Source organism: Chiloscyllium plagiosum, unplaced genomic scaffold (genome assembly GCF_037043375.1).
Source record: "Chiloscyllium plagiosum isolate Xiang-an unplaced genomic scaffold, Cpla_swu_hap1 HiC_scaffold_3, whole genome shotgun sequence".
NCBI classification, from domain to species: domain Eukaryota; kingdom Metazoa; phylum Chordata; class Chondrichthyes; order Orectolobiformes; family Hemiscylliidae; genus Chiloscyllium; species Chiloscyllium plagiosum.
The window spans coordinates 40,988,198-41,013,088 of record NW_028270141.1 but is presented as its reverse complement, the minus strand read 5'-3'; the positions used below and the strand labels follow the sequence as shown (position 1 = coordinate 41,013,088).

The following is a 24,891-nucleotide window of genomic DNA, read 5'->3' as shown; positions in this document are numbered from 1 at the left end:
AGTTAATGTTTCCTGTTCATGGATTCACTTTCAGAACTATTCTCATAAAACCTCAAACTCCGAAATAGAAACCTTTCAATGGTGCATAAAAGCACTTCTAAAATTAAAAGAAAACGTCTTCTGAATCATTATCTTATACAATAGTATGTTGTCGAAAATATTTATCGAATTGGTTCCACTTCTTTATTTTTATTCAAAGCCTTGTAAATTTGTCCTCTATATATTCCATTCCGATTTTCGAAACAGGTACCAAGCTTTACCACCATTCTCTCACGTAATGCGTTCATTCCAGAATACACCTTACTAAAAAAATCCGTTCTTCACTTAAACATGTTCAATTCCGCAATGTTACATCAGGAAATTCAGGTCAAAAGTAAAAGTGAGATTTATTTTCAAATATAGTAACATATAATCATATTGCTTTTGACAGGGTGAGGCGCTTAAGCACTTAAAAACCAAAGTACTAATCCTCCAAATACACAAACAGAACCTTCAAAAGTATCGTAATTTAAATCCGAAAACTTCCTAACCGTTTTGCGAAGCTCCAATAATAAACTCGCCATTGCGTTTGTGTAAAAAAAAATTGATTCGCTCACTTCCCTAAATCTCGACAAGGGCAGAAGGAGCTGACAGGACACGACATTGTCGTCTCTCTTAATTTACCGTGGCCGCCTGCGGGAAACTCGGGGTTTCTGCGACCATTAGAGGTGGGCGGTTCGATAAGGTTCGCGCGACAATCAAATCGAACGGACAACAACGGCAGGAGGAGCTGCCGAAGCGGCGCGGACGGAAACGTCGCGCGGGACTGAGGTTAGGTCAGTGGGGGCCGTTAGCTCGCGCCTCGGCCGTTCCAGCTGATAATGTTCGATGGAATGGATATAGTACACGAGTCGTTACCCTTCGCCGATCGGCCGAGATCAGTTTCTAGAAGTGATCCTGGGCCGCGGGGGCAAAACCCGCATAAAAGAGGTATGATTCATAATAGAGAACGGGTTTCTTCGCAAAGTTTTAAAAGTAATTGTTAACCGTTTGTGTGTGTGGCCGGGGCTCTTTTCTCCTCTTTAACCACGCCCTATACCCGTCTGAGATTGGTTTCAGTACCAGATTCCTGTTACTGAATTGCCTTTGGACCTAGCCTCGTCTCTAAGTTAGATAGGATAACTGCTGATTCCCTGAACCCCACCCCATGGACGCCGAATAATTGCAACGTCCGATTTATCAACTTAGTTAAGATGAGATAACTACAATATGAGGGCTTGAATGTAGGACCTTCTCTCCTTTAAAGTTCAGCCACATCGGGGAGCTTGGGGAATTTATTCCGTGCTTTACATTTGAAGAAGCTTGTACATTTGAAGAAAAATATTTTCTCTTAATAGAAATATGTATGTACTTGAAGTTTTATTTAGGATTTTTGCTATTATGATTACTCTTTACTGTTTACATTTGTCACATCTGTTTGTACTTATTTTAAATAATTTCTTAACTTTGCATGTATGTGGTTGGAAACAAATTTGAAATTATTTATTTTCACAATATTTTTGTAGTAAACTGCATTTAATTGTATAGTAATTACATGCATCCTGATACTCTGTACAGAACCTGCATCAGTGAACTACAGTAGATAATATTGCATTTAATTTGCAATGATTCCAAAAATACTGCCTTAAATGACATCATAGATGGCATGGTTTCAATATTATAATTACGCTATCTGGTGTTTTACAATGAAGAAAAGATTTAACTAATTTACTCATATGTAAGTGCGATAATGTCACCTCTGTAGTCTTCTGCACCTGCCATATGATGTAATTTCCAAATTAACTTATAATAATTAACTTGGTAACTGAAATTGCACTTCCTAGAAGTTTGCCTTTCACTGAATGCTCCCATTCTAGATTTGTATGAACCGTTGTGCACAAAGCTGACCGTGACAACTACTTATGGTTACGTAAGAATCTGTTCTTGAAACCCTAGTCTTTTCAGCCTTCTCTTTTTCCATGCAGCTGTTCTTTTATGTTGGAAAGTCCACTGTTAACTATTATTTTAGAATTAGGCACTATTGACTAATTCCCATTCTTGAAATAGCTGCCAATTTTGATTACTTTCTCCAATAAATTGCTGGAGTTAAACTGAACGGCATCTCTGACAGTCAGGCGGCACGGTCACTCAGTGATTAGCACTGTTGCCTCACAGAACCAGGGACCTGGGTTCAATTCCAGTCTCAGGTGACTGGCTGTGTGGAGTTTGCACATTCTCCCCGCATATGTGTGGGTTTCCTCCAGGTGCTCCGGTTTCCTCCCATGTTCCAAAGATGTGCAGGTTAGATTAATTGGCCATGCTAAATTGCCCGTAGTGTTCAGGGATGTGTGGGTTTGGTGCATTAATCAGGGGAAATGTAAAAATGATAGGGTAAGGGAATGAGTTTGGGTGGAATACACTTCAGAGGGTTTGTGTAGACTTGCTGGGCCAAATGGCCTGTTTCCACACTGGAGGGAGAATTGGACTGGAAGTAGCTTTAGGAACTGAATCTTGGTTTGATTCAGACTTAAGCTTGCTTTTTTTGATCACTTCCTACTTTTTATCCATGTGCTTCCCCTCGGTGGTTGTCATTTTAAAAGCCAAAGCATCAGATATTGTGAAGCCTTCCAACTGCTCTGAAAGGTAACTTGTATTGTCTAATAGCAAGTAAAGAACAAGTTACTTTTGCATTTGACAATAAGTAGGGGTTGCTTGAATTTCCAACATTTACAGTTAATGTGTGATGACTTCACCCAACTCAGTTCCATTGGAAGTGGATATTAAGTAGGTGTTTTTGTGCCCAACACTGCCTCACTCTATTATGGTGAAGTTGATGTTCCTCTTGCTCAACATCCTGTTCTTTCTTATTGACAGAATGTTGCCGCTGTCACATCTCCTTAATTGTCCATCCCCATTTTGCCTGGTCCAGTTGTCCAGAGTACAACATAACAAGGATTATGTGGCGCAATCAGTCATTAATGTGTTGCAAGAAATCCACAAATATTTCTGTGCTGGGAATTTCATTTAAGGTTGTCTGTTGCCTTCCAATGAAAGAATGGGCTGCATTGTATTTACCTCCAGTCTCGATCAGAGGGTTGTGAAATGGAGCCATGATAGGAGTGGGTGGGTAGCTGTTGTCTCTTAGTAAAGCATCTGGCCCTTGGAATGAAGCAGGAACCTGAGAATTATCAAGGATGTAGGCATCGTGACAGTTTCCAGGGTGCCAGGCATGGACTTCCAAAATGTATTTGCAGTGATCACAGGTGAGTTTGACGTTAACTGGATCAAACATTCCCTATTAATGAAGTTAATCAAAGTCCATCAAAGCATGATATTACCTGAAAACCTATACAAATCTACAAAATACTTATTCATTTACAAAAAAAAGGATTTGTAATAAATAAAATTTCAGGATGTAAAATAGATTTCAGTGTTTGGAGCAGTAAAGGAACTGGTTTCCTCAAAGTAACAAATAGGAAAAATCCTTCCAAAATATTGTATATTTATCAGACATATTTAGAGTGAATAGCCAATGAATATTAAATTATGCATTGCAATTCAAGAATAGAGTTACAGTCATACCAAGAGTTTAAGGCACTTATCTTTTTCTTTTGAATTCATATAAGGGAAGTAAATATGCACTCTACAGTAAATCATTGTGGAAATTTTATATAGCTAGGATTATTGTTAGTTTAACATAAGTGTTTTCATCACAAAGTACTTTAAATTTGTAAATGTGTTAGAATATAGAACTGTACAGCACAGGAATGACCCCTCAGCCCACGATGTTGTGCAGAGCATGATGCCAAATTAAACTAATCCCTACTGTCTGCTATTGGTCCATTTCCCTTTATTTCTTCCATATTCATGTGTTTATCTAAAAATCTCTTAAATGCCACTATTGTATCTGCCTCCACGAACACCCTACCAGAGTATTCCAGAATCCTACCACTCCGTGTAAAAAGCTGGCTGCTCACATCTCCTTTGAACTCTTTCCCCCCCCCCCCCCCCCCCCCCCCCCCCCTCACCTTAAATGCATACCCCCCTAGTTTTAGACATTGTAACTCTTGGCGGGGACAAGACTTTGACAGTCAACATGATCTATGATTTGGAGATGCTGGTGTTGGACTGGGGTGTACAAAGTTAAAAATGATACAACATGAGGTTATAGACCAACAGGTGTTTTTTTTTTGTAAATATATTTATTAGCAAATTTTTTTAAACTTTACAAACATATAAAATTATTGAAAAATACAATCAATAACAAATATCAGTATAATGAAAAGGGAAAAAAAACCCCACAAATTACAATACAACTACTGTCTACTAACCTCCCCTATAATACAAAACAAACCCTAACACTGTGCAAAGCAACACCAAAAAAAAAGCAAATAAAACAAAAAAACCCACAAAATACAGAACAGCTGTGCTTGGCGCAAAGCTCCCAAACAAAGGAGCATTGTGTGTGTGTGTGTGTGTGTGTGTATATATATACCTGTATTAACTAACGCGACCCTCTCCAGGGCCCAGGGGCTTGACAAATCTAACCATCCTGGTTTAAACAAATGCCGAGTTAAGATAATTGACAAATCTATATCCAAATAACTCAAGTAGGGCTGCATTTCTTATAAAAATGGTCTGTTGTGTGGTGCACCATGTTTGTAAAAAAAAAGTCCAAGGGAATGTGTTCCATAATTCATTTCTGCCAACCCAGCAAGCCCAGTGAGTTCTCAGACACCCAATTCATCAGACTATTCTTCCGTGCACAGTATGCAAGAATATTAAATAGTTTCTTCTCATGCCCGTCTAAAGATGGTAAATTTGGTAGACCTAAGAGGAGAGATATCGGGTCTACTTTGATTTCAGTCCTCTATACCCTCCCTATCTCTCCCGCCACAGTCCTCCAATAAACACGGAGCCTGTGGCATGTCCAGAACCAATGGTAAGAGTACGTACACTTATTTTACATTTGGGGCACATTGAAGATGCCCTTTTTTTAAAAATCTTGCCAGACGTTCTGGTGCCAGATGAGCCCTGTACTGAACTTTTAACTGCATGTCCTATTACAGATTGAGATCTTTCAAGTATTCTCCTATATATTCTCCCATTTTTCAGAAGAGATCTCCACTCCTATCTCTTGCTCCTAGACCCCTCATAACCAGTTAATATCCTGCCAGGCCCTGCCACCCTGCAGGTGATAGAGGGCACTAACCAAAAGGGTGTTTGTGGAGCGTAGCAACAAATCTCTCTGTATTGGGCTTATAGGGCTTAATGAGAAGCATCGTCGTCTTCTGAATAAAATCCCTAACCTGAAAAAAATGGAAAAGATCTCTGCTGGGCAACCCATATTTGTGGCTCAGTTGCTCAAAAGACGTCTTAACCTCCCCCCTCAAACAAGTCTCCCAAACTAGAAACTCCTCTCGCTGCCCATAGTTTGAACCCTGAATCCATCATCCCTGGTAGGAACCCTGGCATGCCAACTATAGGTGTAAGTGGCGAAGTCTTGGATAAACAACCCTCACTCTGATGCATCGCCCACCATGCAGTGACTGTACTAATGACAATGGGGTTCCGGCAGTGGTCCATAACTGCCCTCATCTTATCCATGAACAACAGGTTAATAAGAGGGCACTTTGCCTGGGAGGTCTCAATATCCCACCATATTGAGTTTGATCGTTACCAACCCAATCACAGACAAATGACAGCAGGGAACTCAATTGATACCTCCCGATGTCTGGGAAATCAACTCCTCCCCCTCCTTGAGGCAACTCCAATTTAGTAGGTTTGAAGGGGGACCGCCCACGATGCCAGACAAAGGAACCAAGCCACCTGCAGCGTTGACCTGGGAAACATTATAGGGAGCATACGCATGGGATAAAGCAAACAAGGAAGAACATTCATCTTAATGAGAGATATTCGGCCCAGTCATGAAATCGAAAGAGCCTCCCATCTCTGGAGACCTCGCCTAATATTGTTGAGCAAGTGAGCAAAGTTAGTCCGAAATAACAGATCAAACTTGGGGGTAATAAAAATGCCTAGGTATCGGAACCCTGCCCATGACCACTTAAAAGGGAACTTAGGGCCACCTTCAACTTCTGGCACATCCTTAAGGTTCCCCAAAGGCATAGCCTCTGATTTTGCAAGGTTAATCTTATATCCTGAAGTAGCCCCAAATGAATTGATACATTGTGTCAAATGGAGTATGGAGGTCATCGGGTTCGATTAAAAACAGAAGGACGTCATCCACATACAGTGTAATTTTGTGTACCCTCGATCCCACTTCTGGAGCAGTTTTGTGGACTTTCTGACAAATGACCATTGCCAGCGGCTCTAACACTAACGTAAACAACAACGGTGAGAGGGGCAGCCTTGCCGACTACCCCTACAATCCTAAAATTCCCAGACTTCACCCCATTGGTGATGACCGCGGCCAGAGGGTGGCGATATAAAACCTCCACCCACCTAGCAATGACTCCACCAAACCCAAACTGTTCTAAGACATGGAAAAAAAGGGCCATTCCACCCGGTCAAATGTTTTCTCTGCATCTAAGGAAATCACCAATCCCTGAATCGATCGTTGCTGACAAACTTGGACCATATTCAGCAGCCTTTTAATATTATTAGAGGACCTACGGCCCCTTATAAAGCCTGTCTGGTTCTCTTTAATAATATGGGGCAATACCCTTTCCAGTCTCGGTGCCAGGATCTTGGACAGAATGTTAATATCTGAATTTAATAGAGAGATGGGCCTGTATGAGGCACAATCCTCAGGAACCTTCCCCTTCGTAAGAATTAAGGAAATATTAGCTTCTCTCAAAGATGGTGGTAGGCATTCATACATATAGGAGTGATTTGTACATCTCCAACATCGGCCCTGACAAAATCCCTATAGACTCCTTATAAAACTCACCTGGGAGACCATCAGGGCCAGGCACTTTCCACTCTGAAGTTGCCTAGCTGCCTCCTGTATTTTGTAAACTATCAAGGGGGCATTAAGGAGAGAGGTCTGTTCCAAGGTTACCCCAAGGAGGTTCAGATTCTTCTCATTTTAGCCCTTCTGTCCTCGCAACCTTCAGACCAATACAATTCAGAGTAAAAGCTCCGAAAAGCCTCACTAATCTTTATAGCAACGTATGTAAGGACCCCGGCGCGGTCTCTGATTGCAGTAATGGATTGAGGAGCACACATTTTCCTAGTCAGGTACACTAAATACTTCCCTGGCCTATCCCCATATTCAAACAGCCTTTGTCTAGTAAAAGCAAGTTCTTTCTTTGCGTTTTGTGTCAGTATTGAATTCAAGACAGCCCAGAGGGCTGTGAACCACTGTAGCTTAGTCACCGAAGGCCGCGCAAAATGTGCCACCTCGGCGGCTTTCAACTGTGTCTAAAGTAGATGCTGCTGTTCCTCCTTCTGTTGTTTCTGGCCAAATAGGAAATAGCTAATCTCCTAGCAAAGGCCTTAGCAGTCTCCATAGCATAGACGGACTACTAGTCGTGCCTGAGTTGATAGTCAAGAATTCCTGAAACTCCTTCAAAACTTATTCCACAAATTTGAAATCCTTAAGGAGAAAAGGGTCCAAATGCCAGTGCTTCACCTAGCCCTTCACTCTTGGCCTTAACCTCCAAATATACCGCTACGTGATCAGGGATAGCTATATTCCCAATTTTACAACCCATAATCGAACCCAGAAGGGCCGAGGGAGCCAGAAAGAGGTCAATCCTCATGTGACATTTATGTGGGTTTGAAAAAAAAAGGTGAAGTCCCTGCTGGTAGTGTGAAGACATCTCCAAATATCCACCAGCCCCAATTCTACGCATAAGATAACCACCTGCTTGGCCTGCGAAGAAATAGTTGGGGGCCCATAAAACATCCTGTCCACTGTCCGATCCAAAAGACAATTAAAATCCCCCCTATAATGAAGTGCCGTGTTCCAAAAGCCATTGGCTTAGAGAAAGCACTAATCAAAAATTTGAGGGGATGGGCCGGAGGACAGTAGACATTTAAAATGACATATTCCTCCCACTGTATCAGGACTTTAAGTATTACAAACCATCCCTGCTCATCTTTCACCTACTCTAATAATGTAAACGGAAGATTTTTCTGGATAAGTACCACCACTCCCCTTTAGTAGCAAAGGTTGAAAAGAATACCCGATCATAACCCCCCCTATTGTAATTTCAGGTGTTCCCCATCATCAAGATGGGTTTCCCGCAACAAAGCGATGTCAACCCTTTCCCTCTAAAGGCGAGAAAGCACTTTTTTCCTTTTAACAGGCAAATGACTTCCCTTGATGTTCCAGGTGCACCATTTAACAAGATACTTAGCCATATCCCCTTTTCAGAGACCCTTAAACCCCTGCAAGTCCACCTTTAGAGAATCCTGGACTAGCACTCCTAAAACCCTTTGTACTTTGGCTTTATGAATTTTTTCACTATTTAGAAAATAGTCCATGCCTGTATCCTTTTTCCAAAGTGCAAGACCTCACATTTGCTCATGTTGAATTTCATTAGCCATTTCTTGGACCACTTTCCTAAATTGTCTAAGTCTTTCTGCCATCTTCATCTTCCATGAAGGTCTTGCCTTCTCAATCTTGTCCCTTGCCTGATATGTGGTGATCCTTAGTTTAAGCTCACTACCTGTCATCTTTCTGTCTAACTAAGGCACAGCCTTATGGTCATCTTGATCTATAGTGGCTTTTTGTTTTACATACAGTACTTACTCTGTCCAGATCCCTCATGATTTTAAACACTTCTATCAAAAGTCATTTTAACCTTGTCGTTTCCAAGGAATACAGTCTCTGCTTTACCAGAGACTCTGTTTCTCATTTCTGACATAATATTCCTAATACCTAGATTTCCTTCTTAAAATGCAGTGCCATAATTGTACTCCTAGGTTAGTTGAATGTGAACCAATGTTACGTAATGGTACACCTTAGCATAACGGACAAGAGGAAGGAAGTTTTTATTTATAAGTGTACCTTATTAACCATTTTCTAAACCTGCTGTTCCACCTTCAAAGATGTGCATGTTTTCCCCCTAGATATTCTTGTTCCTGCAAATCCATTAGAATTTTATACTTGTAATGCCTTTCCTTTTTCTTCTGACCAAAATGTACCACTTCTGTGTTAAATTTTGTCTACTGTTTGTCTGATCATTAAGGCAGTCTATTGAAAACCTCTTGAAATCTATCAATTTCCTATTCGTTGTTCATAATACAAACTTAGATGTATCATCTGCAGGCTTTGAAATTATACCCCGCACATTCAAGCACGATCATTAATATGTCAAGAGAGGATATTGTCTGAAAAAAAAACCTACTGTATACACTTCTGGAGCTTGAAAAGCAATCATTTACTCTTACTCTCTATTCCTTGTCACTCAGCCAACTTCATGTCAATGTGGTCACTTTTCCTTATTTCTCATGGGCCTAAAAGAGCACGGTGGGCGGCATGGTGGCACAGTGGTTAGCACTGCTGCTTCACAGCGCCAGAGACCCGGGTTCAATTCCCGCCTCAGGCGACTGTGTGGAGTTTGCACGTTCTCCCCGTGTCTGCGTGGGTTTCCTCGGGGTGCTCCAGTTTCCTCCCACAGTCCAAAGATGTGCAGGTCAGGTGAATTGGCCATGCTAAATTGCCCGTAGTGTTAGGTAAGGGGTAAATGTAGGGGTATGGGTGGGTTGCACTTCGGCGGGGTGGTGTGGACTTGTTGGGCCGAAGGGCCTGTCTCCACACTGCAAGTAATCTAATCTAAACAGCAATAGAGAGGATGAATTGGAGATGGTCACCAGCTCCTAAAAGAGTGGTGCTTCTGAAACAGCAAGAGAAAGTGTGGGTACAGCAAGAGTGACCTAGGTGAGAAGGCCAGTGATGACAGAAGATAAAAAACTGAATGCTAGTGAGACTAGTACAGGAATCCAGAATTTAAATTCAGAGACGTCTCAGTTTCTGCCTTTTGCCCAATAGATATGATGTTGATCCCAGTGTAGTCAAGGGCAATGACTGGTGGGAATCAACTGTATGCTCCTGAAGAGTTACCTTACTGTAGGACAAAGTATAAGTCAAGAAATAATGGCAGCCCATGAGAACAGGATTACAATTGTAATATATGATTTTAATCTGCATATTGACTGGATAAATTAGATGTGCAATGATAATATGGAAAACAAATTTGTAGAGTACATTAGGAATTGTTTCTTGCAGGAATACATTGCTGAACAAAAAAAAAGAGTCACACATGTGCACACAACAGAAAAATTGGTATTATGGGTGGACAAAATGACTCCAAAGATAGTGCAATGGTTCATGTCCACAGGGATTCCTGAGATGATCCATTTGGTTTTTCAGGACTTGCTTCTCGATCTTCCTTTTCCAAGTACTTTCATTTACTTGCAGGAAGCACAGAGAGACTGCTTCTTACTTCTGACTTATTGGTTAATCGCCATATATTATATCAACTGATAAGGGGAAATGAACTGACTTCCTTCTTTTGTATACTGTAGAGAAAAGTACAGCACCTTCCTTTCCCGAAATCTGATTCTGATCAAGCATTCACACCCAAAAGCTGTTCATTTGCCTGACAGCAAATCACATAGTCATTGATAGGCAGAAGACCTTTGTCATTGACAACTGGTCACTATTCCACATACTTGGCTACTTGTTGCTGGCTGAACACCCTGGATCGAGCACATCTGTGGCTAAATCTCTTCCATTGCTTGAATAAACAGCAGTGTGGCCTGCTTTTTAAAAAGTGCAGTAATCCTTTCAACAATCCTTGAATTTTAAAACAGTCCTTTTCCTATTTAAGTCCACAATCAAAAATACAGAAAAATAAAAATATGGTCATTACAGTATGTTGGGCCCATTATCTTTACCAAGAAAAATACACTGTGCGGCCTTGACACTGTCGCTTCCCGTTAGATGCAAGATCAGATGGCTTAGCAATTGGATGTTCAAGAAGGTTTAGCCATTTATTTATGGACAAAATTGATAGTAAAGTTGATCTGTTAAATGTATATTTGACATGGTCAAACTTTGATAAATTTAGAAAAACAGAATGGATATTCTATAGAATGTAGAATAGAATTTAACAGACTCACTGCACATTTGCAAAAACTCTACTTCGTGATTCCTAATTCTGTGTTTGCCTTTACGTTGTTGGACTGTTCATAGGTAACAACAAATATGGATAAGTTCCGATAATTAACTGGAATAAGATTTTTAAAAAGAAACAATCACCTTTTTGGAACAGATGTTGAAGCTTCAAAAATATCTGTGGGAAAATATTTATTCCTAACAGCCTTTGTAACCCAAATAGAGTAATCAGCAGTAAGGCAGAGATGGAAGATTCAATGATAGTGGCAATGCGAGTCCACCCAGATGCAGGCCAAAAGCATAAAAAAAAAGTAGAATCATAACTAAAGGGAGTAAAAATAGAGATACCTGTGGCAATTGTAACAAGCAACAGGAATTGGAGAACTGTAACAGCAGAGTGAACCCCAGGAATGCTCTGGGAATTGGCAACAGGTATTCCAAATGTGTCTTGATTTACCATGAGCAGTGAATTGTTCTAAATAGAATAGTAATACTTTTTTCAAAATTATGCTCAGCCTGGCAAGTTCTGAAATAGAAAGTGGTGATATTGATTATGCAGAGAAATGCACTAATTGTAAGAATCTTCAGCTCAGCAATGGATGTTTTAGTCACAGACTTCCTCAGTTGTTTGTATTGTGTTATTCTGGATAACAGAAACAGATCCATTGTATGGAGTACATTTTTTAAAAAAAAAACTAGTAACACTTTAACCAATGAAGACCCAAAGTAAGGTTTAGGAATCTGGGTGTTCTACACATGTTAGGTTTGCAGATGATAACATGCTGAAGTTGCTGAAAAGATCAGTGATTTTCTGTGAAATACCTGGGATGAACCATTTTATTACTACAGATGTAGTATTAAATGAAATAGCCCTTCTATTGAGCGATATCTATGAAAAAGCTGAAATGAAACTAAACACGGAACAAAAAAGACAAGTGTAGTGATTCTAACGAAGTGAGCCGGCTGGACATCACAGGTGGAATTGCAGATAGATAGGATAGTGAAGAAAGCGTTTGGTATGCTTTCCTTTATTGGTCAGAGTATTGAGTACAGGAGTTGGGAGGTCATGTTGCGCCTGTACAGGATATTGGTTAAGCCACTTTTGGAATATTGGAAGGATGTTGTGAGACTTGAAAGAGTTCAGAAAAGATTTACAAGGATGTTGCCAGGGTTGGAAGAATTGAGCTGTTGGGAGAGGTTGAATAGGCTGGGCTATTTTCCTTGGAGAATCGGAGGCTGAGGGGTGACCTTATCCATGTTTATAGAATCATTAGGGCCATGGATAGGGTGAATAGAAAAGGTCTTTTCCCTGGGGTGGGGGAGTTCAGAACTAGAGGGCATGGGTTTAGGGTGAGATAGGAAGGATTTGGAGGGATATGGGCTGGGTGCTGGCAGGTGTGACTAGATTGGGTTGGGATATCTGGTCGGCATGGACAAGTTGGACCGAAGGATTGGTTTCTGTGCTGTACATCTCTATGACTCTGAGTTCCCTGATTGGACCAGATTAACAGCCCAGTCAGGAATCCCTGGCTGACATAAAAAGGGGAATGTCAGAGATACTGACCCCTGTGAGAGTTGACTCTGAAGAGACAGTACTAAAGTCAAGAACTGTTCATGTGTAAATAAAGGGTAACTTGGTGATGAGATATTGGCCTCTCTGGAGTTATTTCAGTTACTGTTTTTGCAAGTCAGTAGATTTACTGTTTGCGCTATGTGGACATCAAAATATTAAGCAAGTGTAACTGATCTCAGGAGCTAGAGTTTTAAAGGAAAAATGTCTAATTACCTCAAAACGACATAGGCAGTCTTTTCTGCCAACCCCCTACTCCCCAGCATCTTCTCTCAGGTTGAAAATTGTACTAGAGGGTGCAGAAGTAAGATGATGTGTACATTATCGTCATAGTTCAAGACTATGTTTCATTAGTGAGAAATAGCAGGACAGATGACTGATACAGGTTTAATTTGAGGGTCACCGTGCCTCGCATGAGAAGGTTGGACCTTCATTGTAACTTCAGCTGGAACAGGAATTGAACTTATACTTCCTAGAGTTGTGGTGTTCTGAGGAAGGGTCACTCAATCTGAAATGTTAACTCTGATTTCTCTCCACAGATGCTGCCAGACCTGCTGAGCTTTTCCAGCAATTTCTGTTTTTGTTTTGAATCTATGCTGTTGGTGTCACTCTTCATCACAAAACAACTGAGCTAACTGACTTATCTTCACTAAACTTATAGAAGTTTACTAACCTATATGTAGTTACCTTAAAAACTTATGAATTTACGGGGGATCTAAGATGGCAGCAATCTGAAGATCACACTGCAGAGCTTCGCATCACAGCAGGAGCAGGACGGTCCTTTAACCCGCCCAACCCAGGTCATCAGGATTTCTTGGGGCGTTGGAAAGATTGTGGAGCCCCAAGAAATATTTAAAAATTGACTTACCTGTATTTTCAGCTGTCCAGAAATGCCTAAAAAGAGAGGAGCATCCGAGGCCGGGTCTGCAGCAGCCTCTGAGCCGATTACTCTCCAGGACCTGGTGAACCAGCTCTCCAAATCTCGCGAGATGCTGGGGAAACAGATTGAAGAGAAACTGGCTCCAGTCTCTCTCATATTGAAGAAGCATGAGCAGCAGCTGGGAGACCTGGAGAAGAGGATGGATGAGATGGAGAACAGGGTCACGGTAGTGGAAGCTGATGCCAGTTCTTTCAAGGAAGAGATCCAAGCTCTGAATACGCAGGTTCGTAAATTGCGTGACCAAGTGGATGATCTTGAAAACGGGCAGGAGAAAAAATATTCGGATCATCGGTCTGCCTGAGGGTAAGAAAGGTGAGCAGCTGCAGAATTTGTTGAAGATTGGCTTCCGAAATTCCTTGACTTGGAGACTGGCATGAGAGGATTGAAAATAGAGCGGGCTAACCGGGTCGCAGCGCAGAGGTCGGGTCTGAGTCAACGTCCTTGTCCTTTCCTGCTGCGGTTCCATCGTTACCGGGATAAGGAGAGAGAGTCATGGAGGCTTCCAGACTCCAGGGGAAGGATCCAAAGGCCCTAATTTACGAGGGGTCTAAGATCATGTTTTTTCAGGGCATTTCAGCGGCAGTGATCCAGAAACAAATCGTATGATGATGTCAAGAGAAGACTGAAGGAGCTTGGGATTCAGTACTCCCTGAGATATGCAGCAGTGCTTCGGATCACCTTAGATGGATCCATACATCTCTTTGACACATCGGAGAAGGCAAGAGACTTTGTGGACAAACTAACCTAATTTAAACAATTGTAGTATGTATAAATATTATTGTTTGGGTATGCGTTTATCATTCTGTAAAAGAAATGGAGGAAATCCAGTTGGAGCTTTGTTTTTCCCCCTTTTTATTCCCCTCTATTGATGATAATTTGGTTCAAACTATGTATGGTGGTGGTTAAGGTGTACATTTTAAATTTCTAAGTTAGGACGTACCAAAGGATGGGTGGGGTATATTTATTCCCTTTTTTTTTTTAAATAAAATAAGGTTTTTTAAATAAAAATAAGGTTTTTTTATTCATATTGATATTCTATGGGGGGTTTATTCTTTTTAGCTGGTGCTTGCGATGAGGCTCTAGCTGGGAGAAGTGAAGGTGACTGAGATGGTTAGATGCCTATTTATGGGGAGTTCGGGATGCGTAGTTGCCCCCTCCGGGCAGGGGGTGAGTTCCCCAACTCAGCGCTATTGGCACTTTATATGTTGGTTTATTTTCTGGTTTTTGTTTTTTATTTTTAATAATTTTTTATGTTTTGTTAAATGTAGTGGTTTTAGTTTATGTAGTTTTTATATTTGGTGGACCATGCAACACTAAGGCTCAGCAATTCGTGGTTCGGGTTCCTCCTCTCTGGAATTTAATGTAATTGCAGAAGATTATGGCTCATGATTTGATTAAATGGTGTACCTGGAATATCAAGGGAAGTCACTCACCAATTAAGAGGAAGAAGGTACTCTTGAGTCTTAGAAAGGAGAAGGTGGATATTGCTTTATTACAGGAGACACATTTGGATGACCAGGAGCATCTGAAATTACAGCAGAATGGCTTTGACTCAGTTTATTTTTCATCATTTAATATCAGAAGTGGGGAGTGGCTATATTGGTTAGGAAAAATCTCTCATTTAAATTGTTGGAATGTGTTAAAGACACATACGGGAGGTTGTAATTCTTAAAGCCTTAATAAATGGGGAAGAATATGGTATTTTAAATGTTTATTGTCCCCCAACTCATCCTCTTAAATTCTTGGTAGATGATTTTTCTAACTTGATAAGTCTCCAGTCTCGGCACATCATTAAAGGGGGATGATTTTAACAGCCTCATGGACCCCACAGTAGACAGGTTGCCTAAAGGTCCCTCGATACCCTCTGCATAAACTAAACAGTTATTGGGTTTGTTTGGGGAATTAAGGTTGGTGGACGTCTGGAGGGTCTCCACCCTACAAGTAGGGATTTCACGTTTTTCTCCAATCAGCATAGATGTCACACGAGGATTGATTTCTTTCTGACCCCTGCGGTAACCCTGGATCTGGTGGCATCCTGTACGATTGGTAATATTGCCATCTCTGATCATGCTCCAGTATACCTCATGGTTAAGATTAAGGATGTTACAGTGGATTCAAGGTACTGGTGAAAGGACCCCTTTATTCTCATGGACAGTAGGTTTGTGGAGTATTTCTCTCGGGAATTTTGGGCATTCCTAGACATCAATATAGACTTGATTGATAGCTCATCCGTTCTCTAGGAAACTGCCAAAGCTTATGCAAGGGGGTTAGTTATTTCATATACCACCAGTAGGAAGCAGCAGAAGGGTGAGCAGCAACATCTCCTCCTTGAAGCATGGTTGAAGGCAGCCAAGAAGGCCTATTTTGACAGACCCTCGTTGGTCAAACTACAGAGTATTACGGCACTGCGGTCTGCACTAAATTCCGTGCTCACGCAGACAGTAAAGAAGGTGCTGGCTTTTGCAAAGCAAAGGTTATACAAGCATGGTGACAAGCCAGGCAAATACTTAGCATACCTTGCCAGAAAGAGAAGTGCCCCACAAACCATTACAGTGATTAGGGAAGGGTCTGGGAACCTAATAGGAAGGGTCTGGGAACCTAATGTGATTCTAAAAAGATTAATGTGGCATTCCAGAGATTCTACTCCTTAAGTTATATCAGTCTGAGAATTGTGAGGAGGGGCAGGCCAAAATTGAATCTTTTTTTTTAGAGATCTGAAGCTCCCAGGTGTGACTCCCGAACAACAGTCCTTTCTCAATGCCCCATTATCAGAGCAAGAATTGCAGGAAGCAGTGAGGCAGCTTCAGAGTGGAAAGGCGCCTGGTCCTGACGGACTTCCCAATGAATTCTATAAGGAATTTATAAGTATGCTGTCAGGCCCGATGCTGAATATGTTTAAAGATTCATACAGTCATGATTGTCTCCCACCATCTCGGAGAGAAGCCAATATTTCACTTATCCTTAAAGGGAAGGATCCGGAAGACTGTACTTCATACAGGCCCATCTCGCTCTTAAATGTGGACTTTAAGATCCTCTCTAAGGCTCTCACGTTAAGGCTGGAGACTGTGTTACCCTCTATTATTAAAGAGGATCAGACGGGCTTCATAAAGGGTCACAGATCCTCCAATAGTGTTAGGAGGCTGCTTAACATTATTCAAACATGTCAACAGCAGTCAATACAGAGATTGGTGATTTCTTTAGATGCAGAGAAGGCCGTACCGTTTCTATACTCTAAACCGGTTTGGTCCGGGCAAAGGTTTCATACAATGGGTAAAGGTTCTCCCCAGTGTACCTCTCGTGGCGTTCATTACCAACTGGGTACGATCAAGCAATCTTAATATTTCTAGGGGCAGCCGGCAGGGCTGTCCCCTTTCACCATTACTTTTTACGTTGGTGATTGAACCAATGGCCGAGGCCATTTATGGGGATCTCAATATATCAGCTCCAGAAGTGGGGTCAAAATTACATAAGATCTCGCTGTATGCAGATGATGTTCTAATTTTCTTGACAAATCCAGCAGTTTCAGTGTCTTGCATTCACGCGTTTGGTGCTTTATCAGGGTATAAGATTAATTTTGCTAAATCAGAGGCTATGCCTATGGGTGGTCTTACGAAAGAGTTGGCTCTTGAGAGTGACTATAGACTTCCATTGAGGTGGTCACAGGGGGTTTTTGTGTATTTGGGCATATTCATTACTCCAGTTCTGGATTGGCTGTTCAAAGCAAATTTTATTCAATTATTTGAAAAAATTAAACAAGATCTCCAAAGATGGGAGGCACTTCCAGTCTCATGGTTGGGTCGGAAAGCGCTTAAGATGAATATTCTCTCTCGTTTGCTATACCCTATACAGATGTTCCCCCTGATTTTCAATAAACAAACACTCGGGAGACTGAACGGTTGGTTCAGCTCCTTTTTACCTGGCAACATAAACGGCCCCTCATTAAATTAGCCCAACTGCAGTTGCCTCACAGATTGGGGGGAGTAGACCCTCCAGACACTAAAAATGACCAATTAAGCTCGCTTTTGACTTACGTAAGTGATTGGGTTTGTGGGGACCCTCTTTCAATATAGCTAGATATCGAAGCCTCCCAGGCAAGGTGCCCCCTTACCACTTTGCTGTTTTTTAGGCAAGGTGAGGACAGTTAGGGAATATTGCCATAACCCAATAGTCATCAATACTGTTAAAGCATGGAGGGTAATTTGGCAGAGGGAAGGTAATATTGGCAAAACATCTTTGTTTACGTCTTTAGTGGGTATGCCGGGTTTTCAACCAGGTATGATTAGATTCAGGATTTAAATGTTGGGCAGCTAGGGGTATACCTTGCATTGGTGACTTATTTGAGGGAGATGTAATGATGTCCTTCGATCAGTTAGTACGGAAGTACGAGTTACCTAGTAGAGACCTCTTTCTTTTTTTTCAAGTTAGGGATTTTATTTTTAAAAAAAAAATACACTTTTGACTGATCCCTACAAACCTGACATAGAAAGAGGGGTACTAAGGGCTAAGAGTACACTCTCTGTCAGTACTTTATATCAACAATTGGGGGGTGCCAAATGTGGGAAAGAGAGCTGGGTGTTGAAGTTTCTTCAGAGGCATGGGAGGATATTTGGGAGAATGCAAGGAAGATATCAATTTGCAATAGGACCCATGCTTTACAGTTGAAGATTCTCCATAGGGTCCACTTAGCCCCAGACTGTTTGTCAAAATTTAAACCAGGGGTATCTTCAGCATGTCCCAAGTGCAAGGTCTGCACGGGCACTCTTACCCATTGTCTTTGGTCTTGTGACAGGCTTCAAACATATTGGAGTGCTGTGGTGGGTGCAATGGAGGGGATTTTAGGTGTCGGGGTGGAGAAGGACCCTATTTCTCTCCTTTTGGGCCTACCAATTGTGTTTCCTGCAGAAGCGCATAAGAAAAAAACTTTTCAATATTCTTATGTTCTCTGCAAGGAAGAATATCTTGGTAGGTTGGATATCCGACAAAACCCCAAGCCTGTCGGGTTGGCGGAAGATTGTTATGGAGCATATTCCCCTGGATTTTCTCTCAAATATGGTACACCACAAAACTGAGAATTTTTACAAGACATGGCAACCCTTTTTGAAATACCTGGACATGGATATATCTGCCACACTAACAAGAGCTTTTATATAGCTATAACGGTTGTGTTTCATGAGTCCAATATCCAGAGAGGAGGAACTGTGAATGTATGAATGTTTTGTTTGGATGGGCTGAGTTATTACTATGTATTTGTTTGTTGTTAGGTATTTATTTAGTTAAATAGCTAGTTTAGGTTTTTAAAATGTTATACTTCTCTATATATGTTTATACATTTGTATAGGAGGGTGGGGTGGGGAATTTTTTTTATTATTTGGGTTTAGTTTTGTACTATTTTTGTACTGTTTTGAATTGCATTGTTTTGTATTTGTTGTCATATTTAAAAATCTTTTTTCTTAATAAAAATATATTATAAAAAAAACTTATGAATTTACAGCCTTGGTTCAAACATGGGCAAAAGAGATGAATTCCAGAGGTGAGGCAAAAGTGACTACATTTGACCAAGCGTGGCATCAAGGAACCTTAGCAAAACTGGTGTCAGTGGGAACTGGGGGAAAACTGGCCGTGACTGGAGTCATACCTGGCACAAAGGCTGTGGTTGTTGGAGATTGGTTATCTTTGCTCCAGGACATTTCTGTAGGAGTTCCTCAGGGTAGTGTCCAAAGCCCAGCTTTCTTTGACTAGATTCCCCTACAGTGTGGAGACCGGGCCTTCGGCCCAACAAGTCCACACTGAGCCTCCAAAGAGTAACCCACTCAGACCTATTTCCCTCTGACTAATGCCCCTAACACTAAGGGCAACTTAGCGTGACCAGTTCATCCTGCACATCTTTGGACTGAGAGGAAACCAGAGCACCAGAGGAAACCCTCGCAGACACTGGGAGAACGTGCAAACTCCACACAGTTGCCCGAGGCTGGAATTGAACCTGGGTCCCTGGTGCTGTGAGGCAGCAGTGCTAACCACTGATCCACCGTGCCGCCCCTTCAACTCCTTTGTTAACAACCTTCTCTCTATCATAAGATAGATATGGGAATGTTCATTGATGATTAAGCAATGTTTGTCACCATTTGTGACTCCACAGATACTGAAGCACTCCATGTCCACATGTAGCAAGAGCTGGACAATATTCAGGATCTTGCAAGCAATATTCCAGAAGACCTTAAAGCATAGGAGCAGAAATGAGCCATTCAGTCTGCTTTATCATTCACTGAGATCATGACTAACCTGATAATCTTCAGTTCCATTTTCCTACCTTTTCCCTCTAACTTGTGATTCCCTTACTGTCTCGGCCTTAAATTTACTTAATGACCCAGCCTCTACAGCCCTCTGTGGTAAAGAATTTCAAAGATCCAGTGCCCTTAGAGAAGAAATTCCTCCTTATCACTGTCTTAAATGTGCAACCCCTTATTCTGAGATTGAGCCCTCTGGTCCTAACTCTCCCACAAGGGAAAAACAATCTCTCCTCAGTTACCCTGTTAAGTCCCCTAAGAGCCTTTCTTGTTTCAAAAGGGCTGTTTATCATTTTTCTAAATTGCAATGAGTACAAACCCAATCTGCTCAATGTCTCCTCATTAGGCAGTCCCTATACACCTGGTATCTACCTAGTGAACCTTCTCTGGACTGCCTCCAATGCAACTATATCTTTTCTTCAATAAGGCATCCACAGTATTTAAAAGTTTGAGCAAAATCTCTATTTTTACACTCCATTCCATTTGAAATAAAGGTTATTTTCCTTCTGAACCTGAACTTGGATGCTAGCTTATTGTAATTCATGGATGACCATTCCCAAGTCCTTCTGTTTGTTCTGTAGCTTCCTGCAGACTTCCTCTATTTAAATAATGGAGCTCGTTAATTCTTATTTATAAAGTGCTTTTTTTCCCAGATTCTATTCCATCTACCAACATTTTTCCCACTTCCTTAACTTGTCTATATTCCTCTGCAGATTCTGTGTCTTCCTCACCACTTGCTTTCCCACTTCTTCTTGTGCCATCTGCAAACTTGGCTCCAGTACATTCACTTTCCTCATCTAGGTCATTAATATACATTGTAAATAATTGTGGTTTCAGCACTGATCCCTATAGTAATTCACCAGTTACAAGTTGACATGCTAAAAATGTTTCCCTTAACCCAATCCTCAGTCAATGCTAATATACTGTTTGCAATACTGGGCTAATCTTATTAAGTACTGTATGGTATAACATGTTACTAATGCCAAACACAAATTGTGGAAATGTATATGTAAGTTTAGAGGTGGTGATGGAAAATAATAATTTGATGGTATAGCAATTGAACTGTTGGGGTATATTCTTTGAGGTTAATTGCACAATCACAGAATCTCAACAAGTCATAGAAAATGATGAGGCACTTTGCATACACATATATTGACAATTATGTGGGCCAGATTCTTTATAGATACAGGACTGATTGAATAAGGACAAACTGATGCAGAGATTAAAATGAGGCTTTTTTTTTTGCCAGAAGTCAACCCAAAATTTGTACCAAAGTCGGATGTATACCAGAGAATAGAGGGATGTCACTATTATTGGGAGAGCAGGGATAGCCACCAGGAAATCTAAACATTGGCTAAATCTGTAAGATGAGGGACATGAGGTAAGATACATGGATTGGCAAAAAATGAAAATATGTGGAAGGTCAAAAAATGTTGGAAGTATTCTGAAGTGGACCTGGAAAAGAACATGATCCTTGGAAAATCATGGAAGGAGTTCTGATCATAGGAGATGGAAATTCAGAACATAAGGGAGAGAAGTGGAGATCATAGAGTCATGGAGGTGTACAGCACAGAAAGCATGGTAAAGGTACAATGGAATAGACTTGGTGTGGCAGGAAAAGCAGAACCCTTATGATCAAGATGTTTTAGTAGCTACAAATAAAGTAGTTGATGACAGCTTCCAGAAAAAAAAAAGCTTTGAAGACCTAGAAAGAATTTGCTGCATATACTAAGGTATTGGATAGGGGAGAACCAGCCAAATTGTACAGATGGATTTGCCCAGAAATGTGCTCCCTGGTGGGACATGTAAGGTTAAAGCCAGATTAGTGGCTCAGGTTTTCTTAAAAAGTCAATAAGTTAAAGTGGATTCCTGTAGTTCAGGAAAACTGATTTTGTAGGTAAGTTGTTTACTATGAAAGCTGCATTTTTTTTTCAGGGTGAAAAATTTCAACGGGAATTATTTTCAAAATAACTGAAAATAGTAAGTGATATAGAAGAAAAGCTGTGGAAATTAAACAAATGGTGTGTTTATGGGATGAATGGTGCAGTGAGAGTATGGTATTTCTTAGACATTGTGTCGAACATTTATCTTGATCTAAGATCGACCTAACTTATGCACCCCTCGATTTACTGCCATCCATGTGCTTGTTCGGCAGTCGCTTAAATGTCCCTAATGTCCCTGATTCTGCTACCACCGCTGCAGTGCATTTCACACACCCACCACTCTGAGACCCCACAAGTATCATGCACTATGAGAGAAGACCCACAGTTCTGTAGGAGGCAATCTGCAATGAGGACCTCCATCCTAATTCAAAAAAAAAAGTAGGAACAAGCTGGCAGCTTGAATCTGATTGCCATACCTTGAAATATCTGAGTCATAGGCATGGACATGAAGTAGAATAAGTCAGGAGTGACTTTGGGACAACAGTCTTGGAAAATATTAATTATATCCCAATAAATTGGGCCAAGTGCTCATTAAAAGATTTTGTAGCAAGAGAAGACTTACTGACAAGTTTTTTTTGGACAGTTAAACTAGTAATGTACTCAGAATAGAACCTGTTATGACATATTGGAGCTGAGCACAATCATGAAATATGCTACTGTTGAGATAAAAGGAATTAAGCTCAGAAAAATTCACACTCGAGTTTACAGCCTTGGCTGACCCAGAAGATATGAAGCTTGTCTTGTTTAATGCTACTTCACATGTCAATCTTCTATGTGGCTATTTTAGTTCAGGGTTTGTCCCATTTTGTTTTTGGTAGGTAAAAATAATAAATGTCCATTGGCTTTGGAGGCCAAGAAAATAAAAAAAGTGTAACTAAGTGTGCCTAAGTTGCTGAAAATTGGTGCTAATAGAAGCTATAGATAGATGGGAATATTTATCCAACATTCTAAAGGAAATCCTGTACAAAAGACAATATTGTGTGGATAACCATGCTCTTTTTAGCAATGTATATTTGACAAAGGGTGACACTGAGAAAGAATTAAGATTGACCTTGCCGGCAAAAAGGAAATATTAGAAAGAAAACCGATATCTAGAATAAAGTGGGTTGATGCAAGGCATCATTTGCCAAATTGTTCCAGACAAAATGTGCTAGCAGCACATTTGGCGTGGCATGGTAGCTCAGCAGTTAGCACTGCTGTCTCACGGCACCAGGGACCCAGGTTCGATTCCAGCCTTGGGCGACTGTCTGTGTGGAGTTTGCACATTCTCCCCGTGTCTGCATGGGTTTCCTCCCGGTGCTCCCAGTTTCCTCCCACAGTCCAAAGATGTGCAGGTCAAGTGGATTGGTCATGCTAAATTGCCATAGTGCTAGGTGCATTAGTCAGAGGGAAATGGGTCTGGGTGGTTACTCTTTGGAGAGTCAGTGTGGACTGGGTGGGCCAAAGGGCCTGTTTCCACACTGTAAGGAATCTCATCTAAACTGCTCGAGTATAAAAAGAAGGTACAGCCACTCAACCTGGTCAAATGCCTTCTCAGCATCTAGAGAAATCACCAATCCCAGTAGTAACTGTTGTTGACTCGCTTGAATTACGTTAAGTGGCCTCCTAACGTTATTGGAGGATCTGCAGCCCTTTATGAAGCCCGTCTAGTCCTCTTTAACAATAAAAGATCACAGTTTCCAGCCTTAATGCAAGAGTCTTAGGATTTTAGTGGGCGGCACGGAGGCACTGCTGCCTCACAGCACCAGATCAATTCCCACCTCAGGCGACTGACTATGTGGAGTTTGCACATTCTCCCAGTGTCTGCCTGGGTTTCCTCTGGGTGCTCCGGTTTCCTCCCACAGTCCAAAAATGTGCAGGTTAGGTGAATTGGCCATGCTAAATTGCCCGTACTGTTAGGTGAAGGAGTAAATGTAGGGGAATGGGTCTGGGTGGGTTGCACTTCGGTGGGTCTGTGTGGACTTGTTGGGCCGAAGGGCCTGTTTCCACACTGTAAGTAATCTAATCTAATCTAATCTAATCTAATACTAGCCATCTTCAATGCTCGTGATATAGTGTTATTAGCGCATGAAAGAAAATGGAATCTTGTTTGAGCCACTTGGTGGTTAAACATATTATATTTTTTCTTTGTTTAACGAAAGAAAGGGTGAGTATGGGAGTTTGTTTTATAAGGAATATGAAAAAATTAGTTACTGATCAGTTCTATTTATAGGATGAGATATAGAATATGAAAACTTATTCAATTTTGATTTGTTCTGTTCAAGGATTGTTTGTATATTTACAATAATTTTATTTCAAGAGAAGAGGGCAATCTTAATATGGCAAGTAATTAACTAGGTGGCTGGGGTTAATTGACTGGGTAGATTTTGAGGGGGAACAGGGGGATCTGGTGCATGGGAAGAGTTTGAAAACTGAGTACTTAATAAACTCTACCACAAAGAAAGATGCCTAGTTTTCTATCTCACCCGTTGGCTTGGATCTTCATTTGACAAGTGGAAGGTTGAATGCTGGCCAGGAGAGCATTGGTCTAGTCAAGTCTAGATGTAATAAAGGAATAGTTTCAGTAGTGAGTGAATTGAGGCAAGTGTGGAGACAGATTTTGTTACAAAGGGAGATGGAGAATGATGGGTTGACAATGTTGTCAAAAGTTCATCGCAAGGTCAAATGAAATGACACCGTCTGCTTCAGCCTCCGAGAGCTGCCAGGAGAGAGAGAGAAAGCTAGAAAATATAGTTTATTGTAAGGACCAATGATAGGGCCTTTAACCTTCCTAATGTTAAGTCGATAAACTTTCTGCTCATTATGGACTAGATGTGAAACACTTTGAGAAATTTGAAGTGAAGGGTATTAATGAGAAGAGGTGGTGAGATAGGCTTATGTTGTTTACATGTAGGATATGATGTTGTGATAGGCAGCATCTGGGTTGGAAATAGGCAAGGTGAGAAAGGAGAGGTCCCTTGTGCCTTCAGAAATAAGGAAGCAGGAGGAATTTCAGTTGAATCTCAGGTTATGACAGAATAAGAATGGAAACAGGTGGGGACAGACCC

General features: G+C 41.1%; 1 protein-coding gene across 1 annotated transcript in view; it reads left to right on the top strand.

Moving 5' to 3' along the window:
• The first annotated feature begins 455 nt into the window (after positions 1–455).
• disc1 (DISC1 scaffold protein) overlaps positions 456–24,891 on the top strand; it is a 120,447-nt gene continuing 96,011 nt past the window's right edge. The window contains exon 1 of the mRNA XM_043680138.2: positions 456–969. Coding sequence (XP_043536073.1) covers positions 861–969 — 109 coding nt within the window. The 5' untranslated portion in view covers positions 456–860. The remainder of the gene's footprint in view (positions 970–24,891) is intronic.